This window comes from Salvelinus sp. IW2-2015, linkage group LG7, assembly GCF_002910315.2.
Source record: "Salvelinus sp. IW2-2015 linkage group LG7, ASM291031v2, whole genome shotgun sequence".
Classification (NCBI taxonomy): Eukaryota; Metazoa; Chordata; class Actinopteri; order Salmoniformes; family Salmonidae; genus Salvelinus; species Salvelinus sp. IW2-2015.
Genome location: NC_036847.1, coordinates 11,275,117 through 11,288,103, shown reverse-complemented (window position 1 = coordinate 11,288,103; position 12,987 = coordinate 11,275,117). Strand labels below are relative to the sequence as shown.

Sequence of the window (12,987 nt, the reverse complement as noted above, 5' to 3'; positions counted from 1 at the left end):
TGCAAAATGTATTAAAAGTTTTTCATTAAATGCACCCAATGAACACGTCCCAATACTCACTCTGCTGAGAAATTCATCTTAATGCCAATGACTATGATTATCAACGTATTGTGTAATGTCATATGTTACATGATCATTTCAATCTAGAGTGGCTGGCCACTCCCTGGAGCATTCGGGGAGGAGACCCTGGAGCGCACAGCCAGACTGGACCTATCAGACGCCCTGGACCTCAGCGAGAGGACAGTGAGTGGAAGGATGTTCTCAGGGGGAGAGTGTGGGTGGCTATGACAGCTATATGACATTTAGCAGAATGTATCCCCATTGCCATCTACGGGTGACTGGGCTGCAGTGTTCTTCAATTCTAACCCAAGAGAGCCACAGGGTGTGCAGGTTTTTGTCCTAGCCCAGCACCTACTTGATTCAAATAATCATCAATTACTCCTCTCATTCTGTCTTTGTCTCTCTCTCTATTTTTCTTTCTCTTTCTTTCTCTCTCTCTCTCTCTCTCTCTCTCTCTCTCTCTCTCTCTCTCTCTCTCTCTCTCTCTCTCTCTCTCTCTTTCTCTCTCTCTTTCTCTCTCTCTTTCTCTCTCACTCTCTCTTTCCCTCTCTCTCTCTCAGTACCTGGATCTGGCACGGGCGCTGTGCGATGCTCTGGAGTTGAGCGAGGGCCAGCTGCAGGGCTGTGTGTCCCTGCAGCACCTGCCCCAGGAGGAGAGGGCCAGTCTGGCTTCTTTGCGTCATGCAGACCTGGAGCTGCTCCGGAGCTGCATGGCCCGACAGCACAGCCAGGCCCAGCGAAGTGAAACCCTACTGCAGCAGCAGCATAGAGAAATGACTACTCTCAGGTAGGGAAGTAAAAGAAGGGAATACAGGGCCATGAAATAGATCCCTTTCCTCAATAGTGAATTTTCATTTAAATTACTACAAATATGCCACTTTGCAGACACTTTTATACAAAGCAATATACAGTACAGTGAGTGCATACATTTTTATAATGTGTATGTAATCCCTGCAGAAATTGTACCAAATAACTTGGCATTGCTAGCACCACACTCTTACCAACCAATCACCCGCTAGCTGCTTCAATAGTAATTCAGTTATAAGAGAGATGCTACTGTTGGAGCAACACAAAGAGTCAACTATTTATTTTGCCTACTTTTATTGGTTGATGTTTACGTAATGTGTTGACTCATTTGATTGATGATTAGAAAACCCACCTGCCTCAAGTGACTTGAAACAGGATTGTAGTTAGGGTGATTTGATCATTGATAAGTGTCTGTATTACATCTGTCCTGCCCCTCTGCTTCCCTCCCCTCCCCTGCCCAGGGAGAGCCAGGTGGCGGGCCAGCAACTCCAGTCCAGGCTGGATATGCTGAGGACCGAGCTGGAGACGGAGAGCCAAGAGAGCTCCCTGCTTCGCGAGGCCTTGCTCCACACCCAGAGTCGTCTGGAACATGAGATAGACGTAAACACCAGGGCCGTAAAGAGCCGTAAGGTATAGAAGTAGTAGAGGGGAGTGAAACACTCAACAAACCCAGGGGCCTATTTGTTTTGTAACACATATTCACCTTGATGTACAATAGGCTGGACCAGGAGATCGGCCTTAACACCAGGGCCGTAAAGAGCCGCAAAGGTATAGAAAGTAGCCTAGTAGAACGGAGTTCAACAGTCCAACCCACGGGGTGATTTGCTTTGTAACACCTAAAATCTATCTAGTCCAGCTAGTTAAACTTTGCTGGGTACCTGACTGTTTCTGCTTCATCAATGTTACTACTTCCAGGTATGCATGCGTAGGTAGTATTTGGAAAATAACAGCTGTGGTAAAATTCTTACGGACGTTGCCGTTGAATCCCAGTCATGGAATAGTGTAATTTACCTGGGGCCATTATTAACAGAACAGATACAAGAACCTCATACTTTTGTTCCAGGTAATTTGCCCACCCTCAGACAAGCTATGCTGAGTCCATTGAAAATGGACATGACTAGTCGATTTCCCACTAAGCAAGTCACCCACACACACGACAGACAGACAGGACAGACAGACAGACAGAAACAGACAGACAAGACAACAGACACAGACAGACAGAACAGACAGACAGACAGACACAGACAGACAGACAGACAGACGACAGACAGACAGACAGACAGACAGACAGACAGACAGACAGACAGACAGACAGACAGACAAGCATTTATTGGGCCCTTCCTCAGGCTTTGTGGTGCGTTCAAGCATGTATGGATTGATCAAAATTCAAGTAAGTGCTTAAGTAAGTAAATTTCCTCCATTACTGTATAATCAAGTAGATAGAAAGCTAACTTGGAACAATCTTAGGAGATGCTGATGGTGTCTCATTGGACGCAGAATGGCAATTGACCGTAGGCTGAACCTAACCTAAGGCTCATTATTACATTACAGTATGAGTCAATAGCATCTACAGTACCAGTGTTTCATACAAGCATATATAGTGCATTCGGAAAATACTCAGACCCCTTGACCTTTTCCACATTTTCTTACATTACAGTCTTATTCTAAAAATTGATTAAATCGTTTCCCCCCGTTATCAATCTAGACACAATACCCCATAATGACTTGTGGTTCCAAACGTCTTCCATGTAAGAATGATGGAGCCACTGTGTTCTTGGGAACCTTCAATGCTGCATAAAAATTGTGCCTCGACACAATCGTGTCTCTGAGCTCTACGGACAATTCATCGACCTCATGCTTGGTGTTACTCTGACATGCACTGTCAGCTGTGGACCTTATATAACAGGTGTGCCTTTCCAAATAATGTCCAATCAATTATTACACAGGTGACTCAATCAAGTGTAGAAACATCTCAATATGTAATGAAACAGGTGCATCTGAGCTCAATTTCGAGTCTCATAGCAAAGGTCTGAATACTTATGTAAATAAGGTATTTCTGTTTTTTAGGTTGAATAAATTGATAAAAATTCTTAAAACCGTTTTTGCTTTGTCATTATGGGTATGTGTGTGTAGATTGCTGAGAGAAAAATAAATATTGAATCCATTTTAGAATAAGGCTGAACGTAACAAAATGTGGAAAAAGTCAAGCGTCTAAATACTTTCCGAAGGCTCTTACAGAATATGTAACACAGCCATCCTTTAAGGAGTGGAGAATATAACACATATATCTGGTAAAAATAATACAAAGAAAAAACATGTGTTTTTTACATCTTTGAAATGCAAGAGGAAGGCAAAATGTAATATTCCAGATTAGGCGCAATTTAGATTTTGGCCACTAGCAGTGTATGTGCAAAGTTTTAGACTGATTAAATGAACCATTGCATTTCTGTTCAAAATGTTGTATCAACTGCCCAAATGTGCCTAATTAGATTATTAATACATTTTCAAGTTCATAACTGTGCACTCTCCTCAAAAAATAGCATGGTATTTTTTCACTGTAATAGCTACTGTAATTGGTCAGGTGCAGTTAGATTAACAAGAATTTAAGCTTTCTGCCCATATCAGATATGTCTATGTCCTGGGAAATGTTCTTGTTACTTACAACCTCGTGCTAATCACATTAACCTACGTTAGCTCAACCATCCCGCAGGGGGGACACAGATCCTGTAGAGGATATAGTAGTCCAAAATGGTATTCTATGCAACAGCAATTATGTGTCAAATGACAGTTTGTGCCATGTCTTACAGTGGACAGTAGGGTGTCATAACTTGACACTTTAAAAAGGCTTTATACTCTGTGTATGAGTAGTATGGGACATGGCCTAATCCTGTGTGATTGTGAACTAATGTTTAAAACAGCCATTTTATTCAACAGCAGATACTGTGTGTGCCAAAAGGCAATATGCTTTTACAGTGAATTTTAGAGTGGCCAAACTTTTATTTTCCACAGTCATGTTAATAAAACAACCTTGATTCCAGTCATCATAGTGGCCATTCTCTGGTTGTTTGTTAGCATAGTGCCGTTCATGTAAATATACTGTAAGTRAACAGATCAGTAATTGAAAAGTACACTGTGGCACCCCGGGCCCGTCTGTCTCACTGTGTGTTTAAGCTTAATATCTCATATCCATGATTAAGATGGACTCAGCTTAATGTGTCATTATGAATCAGGGTGAGGATTGGTATCAGCAGCATGTTTTCAGCATAATATAGCAAGTATTCAGCATAACCTTAATTAAGCATAAAAAGCTTCATATTAATAGCACTATCTTCAKGGCAAGATCTGAKGTGAAAAGATCTGATCTGATTGATCAAAAGACCAATTAGTGGAAAAAAGAACAGAGTTGCGCTGCCTGTCTAAACGCAGCCTTTGTTTGCTCTCCTCCCTTTGCACCCTCCCCTCTCTTCTCCTCTATTCCCTAATTCCTTCTTAACCTCCCTCCCTCCTTTCTCCCTCTCAAATCCCTCTCATCTCTCCTCCCCTCTGTCTCATACCTCCCATTCCTCTCTCTCTTCCCTCCACAGGCAGTGAGTGTGGAGAAAGTCCAGAGGAGGAGTGGGAAGACAGCCTCTCACAGCTGTGTCCGTACTGAGGCCGGCGACAAGGTGAGCCAGAGCCACAGCTGGATAGACAAACAGACACACTATTCCTCTGCTACTCATATCAACTGTTTTTTTAATTCCATTTTTTATTTGACAGTATGAACACAATACAGAARGACACGTTTGCATTGTGGAACTTTGTGAAAACCCATTAGATGAAACCCAATGGTGTTATAAAACAGCTGTATCCTGGCCTCCTATCCTTCTCCTGACAGATACTGGTCCACCCAGCATACTTTCCCTCACTCTACACGCAGTGATGTCCCTGTTTTAGTCCACAAACCGTTAACATCCTAGATTTACAATTTACTAGCATATGTTGCTTGTCTGCTTGGTTCTGTTCCAAGGAAGTGGCTTTCAGATTAACTTTGTGATATTTAATGAATGATTATTTAACATAGTATAGTCATCCTATATGGTCTCTCCTCTCCAGTCCTACCAAAAAAAGAATTGGTGCTTCTGACTTGCTGCTACTCCACACAAAAATCCCAGTTTGTTGTTTGAAGTTAACATACCCATCTAACTGTACCTCCAGTAGGCTATCTCTTTTCATGATCCTCATTAYCTCAACCACTGGCTGCGTGAGTCCGTCTACCACACTAGCATAATCTGTAGATCAATAGAAATCTCACGGTCACCTATTAATAATTCACATGCACACAGAGGTGTAACACACACCCCAGCAGCCCCCGTTATTATCTTTAAAACTGCGACATTTTCTCTCAGCCTCATGGCAAAATGTATAGAATAGCATGAGATTAGCTATAAAACTGCACATTTTTCTCTCTGCTTGCAAAACTGTGTTACTGCACGCACGCACGCACACACATAACACACGCACACACAAACACACACTACCATTGCAGCCCCCAGAAGTGTCAATTATAGCGGCTAATGCTAATAAGGAGGGAGGCTAGTTCAGAGTATCTGATATGGTTGGATTGGAGAAATCAGTAGGGTGGAAAMCATACCTTCACTTATCCAATCAAATGAATGGTTACCTCAAGGAAGAGGGGAACGAAGGCTACATTTTGAAGCTATTCCAACAGGGCCCCTGTCTTCCTCTGTCAAAAACACATTTCCATGGACTGTATAGAAAATGGATAATTAAGTACTCTTCTTCTGAACAGGCGACAGCGAAGACATCCAGCCTGCTGGAGAGGCTGAAGAAGAGGGAGTACGAGGTGGAGACCCTGAAGAGGCAGCTGGGGAAGAAGGAGTTTGGCAACATGGCCTCCAAGCTGGAGCTGGCCATTGTACAGCAGCATCCTCAACAGGCCCCACCACTGACAGAGCCCTCCTAATGTACTGTAATCCTGCCCCGCTACACTGGAGTGACTGSACACCAGGGGCAAGGAGACTGGCTCAAGGGTCCTTTTGACTTGAACAGCGGAGGACACTCATTACGACGAGACTAGCGAACACTGCTAGTGTGCGTCACACCATAGAATTAGAAATAYAGCACAGCAGGTCTACTAGAACTCACCTTCCCATTCAAGTCAGCGTCAGTCTATTTCATTGCATCACGCGTACTGTACCGCTGCTTCTGGCCATGAGGAAGTTTCTGCTGGGGGCTGTATATTACCACACATCAGAGCCATCTGTTCTATATACTGTATAGCTCTGCACCACATCGTAATGAGTGAATGCACCTATAGAGATGATGGAATAGTCAATGCATGAGCATGTGGGTGCTAATGATGTGTGTTTCAAAGGCAGCTTTTCTCAGCTTCCCTCTGAGCTTTGAATGTAAAAAGTCTGTCGGGCTATATCTGCCACAGCTATATTATTTTAGCCGGAACACTTCACTGCTCTTGTTCATCCATTCACCACGGAAAATGAGGCAGTCTTTATGCACGACAATACAAATGCGTTCTTCCGCAGACTTTTCTGCCGATACAGTATAATATTTTGGTTGACACGTCATTGCGATATCTCAGCAGTAAAGAAAATAGCCAAGGCGCCCATTTGAGCGGCTATTTCTGGAGTGTGAGTGCTACACTAACAACAGGAATATGCCCCTGAACCGCAGATATAATGAAAAAAGGAGTCTGTTATTCCTTCTATCTGCAGTAGACCTCCTCCCCCACTCCCGCCCTCCTCGCTATGCCTCGAGGTTGTTGTGGTCCGTTATCGCAGTGGGCAGAGAGAAAAGCTGATTCATTTATTCATCATCAGAGCCTTTTCTTCCTCACAGCAGCACACACCGTCACAAACACAGTCACGTGAGCATAGGATGAGAGAGAGTGGTTTGTGTGTATAGGTGTGTATGTGTATGTGGGAAGGTGTGAAAGGGTCAAGCGTGAGCGAGCATGCGCATCAGTGTGTTGTTTTGAGTGCGTGTTTGTGACGTGTGGCAGTGTTCATGACGTGTCTGAGTGAGTAGGCCTATGTGTGAGTCTGTCTCTGTTTGTGCATGTGCAAAATCTATTATTCAGGATATTAATCCTCCATTGTTCTACATAAAGCAGATGCCACAGATAATAGAGCCAGTACATGGTTTGGTTTCTCTCTCTATTTGTTTGACTCAATTCCCATAAGGCAAGGTTCCCAAACTGGCAGCCTACCAAGTGATTTTATTTGGCCCCCCAAGTTTTCTCTTATAATTGTTTTTATTGTTAGACATTAAAGACTGTAAAAACACCAGCAACTCAGCTCGAAGTGATTTTAATTTTGGAAATCTGTTCCAAAGTAATCTCACGCATAATGGAAAGATATATGTTATCATATACAAATATAGGTTTGAAATGATTATGCTTTTGTGAAATATGATATCTGTTTGGGTTTCTTGCGATCAATTTGCAGTGTACAAATGATTTCTAATTATGTTCTGGGTCCCTGACCGTCTGCTCAAGAAAAAATTGTCCCACGGCTGAATCTAGTTGATGATCCCTGTCGTAAGAGATAATGAGGGCTACTCCTAAAAAAGCTTCTTGTCTTCCTCACTCACTGACCCAGATTTGGTATTTTAGTGCATACAAGCAGATGGTACAATTTTGTGATGGTACAATGTTTCTTTGTTGCCTCCAGGCAAAAGGCTGCATTAGTCCGTCATCATTGCTCCTCTCTGATGTTTGCCATGGTCTACCTACCTCTATGGCCATGTGCATCAGTATAACTTCACCCCAATACTACTTGTTTCGGTGTCTTTCAGACATGTTTGTCACTCTATGCACTTTTGTTTTTATTGTCTGGACCATCACAGAAAAACCACTGATTTATCTCCAGACGCCATTATAGTTTGTCTGCATTTACATTTACATTTAAGTCATTTAGCAGACGCTCTTATCCAGAGCGACTTACAAATTGGTGCATTCACCTTATGAAATCCAGTGGAACAACCACTTTACAATAGTGCATCTAACTCTTTTAAGGGGGAGGGGTGGGGTTAGGAGGATTACTTTATCCTAGGTATTCCTTAAAGAGGTGGGGTTTCATTCACCACGGAAAATGGTGGTCTGCTTTCATTAATCAGGATCAATTATGTCTGTTTTTAACATGAGTATGTCACTCACTGGCATTGGTATGCCTTTGATTTCAGCTGGCAGTCCACAGTGCTGTGTTGAGTTGTTGCTAATTATATGTGTTGACCTCAACAATTACTGCTCCTCCTCAGTCTGAGTGGACACAACCAGCTAATTGGCACTGTGCAGATTCCAGTGTGTTCCTTAAAGGCACAATCTGGGATATTTCCTGCTGTTCAGTGGTAACGTCAATTCATGATCTTGTTCTTGAGGAATATAACTTAAACATTTTATGGCCCGTTAGTCCTTACATTCGTAGCTGCGCCTATGAAGTTGGCAGTGGTTCCATTCATCCAGCTCCCATTCCTCAGCTTAAGTCACAATGCTACTGTTTGGGCTGAAACTAAACACCAGATTTTGGCTTTCATCTTTTTATAATCAGCAGAGTGCCCCTGGTTCGCACCATTGCCTTCGCGAACAGCTAGCTCAGCCACAGTCTCAGTGGCTTCCATTAGCATTGCTGAGTCAAGCTTGACCTCTCCTCACTGCTCATTTACTTAAAGACTATTCTGTTTTGTTTTATTATAATGTAGGCTATCTGTGTTGAGATTCATTCACACAGAGTTTGTAAAAGCATTGAGGTTCAGTTGAACTACATCTGACAGTATAAATAAGTATAAAGTATACATATGACAGTATACCTGTCTGGGGCGATGGCTAGAAATATTACTGTGTTTGTGACTGGTCAAGAGACATCCTAAATGCTTTACTGTATATGTATCACAATACAAAAACACTTGGGAACCACCTACTGTATCTTTCCAGACTGCTGCGTACTATAGGTACATACCCTTATTCCTATTTTCAAGGGCAGTCTGCATTGCTGAGTGTGTTAGAAGTGAGGTGGTATGTTAGGAGAAGCGGTACACAAATATTTTATAGAAAATATCATTTTTAAAACGCTTTGAACAGTATAGTGTCCACATTGTCTTATTTAATGTTGGTATAAGGGTTTCATTACATGATATTTGATCCGATTCACCAAATCACCCAAAAGTGTCTGTACTTTCTCCTAATATGAATGAATTAGGATATGATTAGCAATATATTTTTTCTTCTTCATTGAATTAGGATATTATTATCTATTCAATTATGACATACACTCTTAGAATTAGTGGTGACTCAAGGAACCCCTGGAGTTCCTCAAGAAACCATTGCTTGTCAAAGGTTCATATTGGCACCTTTGGTTTGTTGAGGGCTTCTTGGAGGAACCTTTCACGTTTAAATGTAGCAGAGAGTTCCTGGATGAACCCTGGACTGGAACCGTGGCTAAGTAGAGGTGTGGCTTTCAGATAGATCTTTTTAGGCCACCGGTGGGAGTAAGGCCACCCGTGTCACTTCTGTTCATGTGTCCTGTTGTATTGTCATCAAATGTTAAGGTTGAACACTGACAGATTTGTAGCTTCAATTGGGTTTACAGAGGTGTATGAGTTCCTCAAGATCCTATGCAAATCCCAAAGTTGGAATAGTTACCACTTTATAAATATTCAAGGGAAATACAMATTTGCAGTGTACAAACTTAACATGATGAACAGGAATGACATTTACATACATTTTGGTGGCCAAAAATAACTACTTGAAAGCTTCAAATAAGCCATGCCTCCAATCTTCTGATAAGCAGCCACTTCAACAATATATTATTACACTGAACAAAAATATACATGCAACATGTAAAGTGTTGGTCCCATGTTTCAAGAGCTGAAATAAAATGTATTTGTTTACATCCCTGTTAGTGAGCATTTCTCCTTTGCCAAGATAATCCATCCACCTGACAGGTGTGGCATATTAAGAAGCTGCCACAGATGTCGCAAGTTTTGAGGTAGCGTGCAATTGTCATGTTGACTGCAGGAATGTCCATCAGAGCTGTTGCCAGAGAATTGAATGTTAATTTCTCTACCATAAGCCGCCTCCAACATCATTTTAGAGAATTTGGCAGTACGTCCCGCCAGCCTCGCAACCACAGACAACGTGTGACCACTCCAGCCCAGGACCTCCACATCTGGCTTCTTCACTTTTGGGATTGTCTGAGACCAGCCACCCGTACAGCTGATGAAACTGTGGATTTGCACAACCAAAGAATTTCTCCACAAACTGTCAGAAACCGTCTCAGGGAAGCTCATCTGCGTGCTCGTTGTCCTCACCAGGGACAGCAGTTTGGCGTCGTAACTGACTTCAGTGGGCAAATGCTCACCTTCGATGACCACTGGCACACTAGAAACGTGTGCTCTTCACGGATGAATCCCAGTTTCAACTGTACTGGGCAGATGGCAGACAGCGTGTCATGTGGGCGAGCGATTTGCTGATGTCAACGATGTGAACAGAGAGCCCCATGGTGGCGGTGGGGTTTGGTATGGGCAGGCATACGCTACGGGCAACGAACACAATTACATTTTATCGATGGCAATATGAATGCACAGAGATACCGTGACGAGATCCTGAGGCCCATTGTCGTGCCATTCATCCGACGCCATCACCACATGTTTTAGCATGATAATGCATGGCCCCATGTCGCAAGAATCGGTATCAGAATTCCTGGAACCTGAAAATGTCCCAGTTCTTCCATGACTTGCATACTCACCAGACATGTCAACCATTGAGAGTGTATGAAGGCGTGTTCCAGTTCACGCCAATATCCAGCAACTTCGCACAGCATTGAAGACGAGTGGGAAAACATTCCACAGGCCACAATCAACAGCCAGATCAACTCTATGCTAAGGAGACGTCTGCTGCATGAGGCAAATGGTGGTCACCCCAGATACTGACTAGTTTTCTGATCCACGCCCCTATCTTTTTTTAAAGTATCTATGACCAACAGATGCATATCTGTATTCCCAGTCATGTGAAATCCATAGATTAGGGCCTCATTTATTTATTTTAATTGACTGATTTCCTTATATGAACTGTAGCTCAGTAAAATCTTTGAAATTATTTAATGTTGCATGTATATTTTTGTTCATTGTAAAAAGGTACAACATTTAACCCCTCCCATCACAAAAAGGTTACGGTTTGAACCTTTACACAGGGATTCCTCAAATAACCTTTTTGAATCGGAAAGGTGGCCTCTGTGTGGCAATTTTTAGAATTCCAAAATGTTCTTCCAGGCTTCTTTACTTCTAAGAGTGTAATGTACTCTGCAGAAATGAATCTCCTACATTCATTTGTTTGAACATGTTGCTCCTCTGTGCCTTGATATTGTTGATTTTGGGGAGTTTGGCTTTGTTAGACAAAAGATATAGGAACATGCACAGCCTGTTGTGTTCATTAATCACTGTGTCTAGTTTTTATTTTACTGTTTGAAATTAAATACGGTTTGTTATTGCACTGGGTCATGGAGAATACAGTATGCATACTAGATTTGCTTGTGGTACTTGGATCCATTTTTTCATTCAGTTGATTTATGATTATCGTTTTTCCATTTAGTATCACTATTATTATTGCAATTTATTGATAGTATTCATCCCTGTCTGCTTAATCAGTACTTATACTTGTTTGTTCATCTCTTTGTGGTGCACTTAGAGATTGTTTAAATGACAATCACTGTCATTTGATTAAATATGTTATAAGCTGTTACTAAGCTGTTACATTTCAAGACTTCCTTGCTTTTTTGTCATAATGGCTAAATTCCTTTTTCATCCGACAGTGATTTTGATACCATGCTATGAAGAGCTTTGATCTTTCCTCCCATCTCCCTTTCCTCTGCCGGAAATCCTCTCTATTTCTTGCTGCATTGCATTAGTTGAAACAAAGATTGTTCTCAGGGCAGGCCTGGTTGTAGCTAGATACTTTATGTTTGAGTCGGGTCAGTGAAAAAATTAGCATTTTATCTAGCCTTAATCTTTTTCCTAACCTTAACCTAATTCTCCTAACATGCCAAGTTAATTCTCCTAATCTGCCACATTAATTCTCCTAACCTGCTGTGTAAGTTCTCCTAACCTGCTACAAAAAGTCACTTGTGCTACTCAAAAACCGGCAGACCTGCCCTGAGAACAGTCTTGGTTTCCACTAATGCGATACAGCTCTATTCTCTCCCGTCTCGCTCCATATATGGTGTGACTCAGGTAGAGTGGGTGTTGCTGGCTGAGGCAGCCCCTCCTTCACAGAAAACAGAGGAGATTCAGAGAAGCCAAGCCTCCCATGCGTGAGTCATATCACATGACTCAGGGTGCGTTCCTCTGCTCAGTCGTGGCTGACGCCTGACAGATCTTAAAATACCTATCCAGACATTGTATCAGCTAACCACATCAAATGTTATAGCAAGCTGTCAGTTGACGACACAGTTGATGAAGTGGCATGCAACCATTGGTTGATGGATGCAACGTCTGAGCAGGGGAACACGACCTCAGTCTGCTTATGGGTTTCAATTATTTACCTGCACAAAACACCACTGCTGATCTATTAAAATGTGTAATTCCACTTGTGAGCACAAATGTAGACCAGATTTTCTGTGTACAGAGCTACTGAATGGCAGATCTAAGCTATTATTTGAAAGGAGCGAGGGGAAGTAATTGAGTCATTTAAATATGCTTGGCAGACAGAGATTGGACTATAAACCTCGAAGACAGATTTACAATACCTCCCATATGTTGTCAGTGCAGCTAACTCTTTAATCTGTTACTATATTGTGGTGAATTCAGAGGGTAGCTCTGACTGGGACTCAAACCCAGGTCCATCAATTGTCAAGCCAACACCTTAACCATTACGCCATCAGGTAGGAACTGCTTAATGAGGTCGCTAGATGTTGTGTTAAGGTCGCTGCAATATTATAATACAGTTTAATACACAGTACAATTATGCCAGTTTAGATCAATTTAAAATCTACAAATGTTGTGCACAAATTTGTTTACATCCCTGTTAGTGAGCATTTCTCCTTTGCCTAGAAAATCCATCCACCTGACTGGTGTGGCATATCAAGAAGCTAATTAAACAGCATGATA

General features: G+C 42.1%; 1 protein-coding gene across 1 annotated transcript in view; it reads left to right on the top strand.

Moving 5' to 3' along the window:
- fhad1 (forkhead-associated (FHA) phosphopeptide binding domain 1) overlaps positions 1–7,784 on the top strand; it is a 45,057-nt gene extending 37,273 nt beyond the window's left edge. Inside the window, exons 22-26 of the mRNA XM_023991863.2 lie at positions 148–243; positions 621–847; positions 1,329–1,497; positions 4,452–4,532; positions 5,660–7,784. Coding sequence (XP_023847631.2) covers positions 148–243; positions 621–847; positions 1,329–1,497; positions 4,452–4,532; positions 5,660–5,833 — 747 coding nt within the window. The 3' untranslated portion in view covers positions 5,834–7,784. The remainder of the gene's footprint in view (positions 1–147; positions 244–620; positions 848–1,328; positions 1,498–4,451; positions 4,533–5,659) is intronic.
- Positions 7,785–12,987: the final 5,203 nt, after the last annotated feature.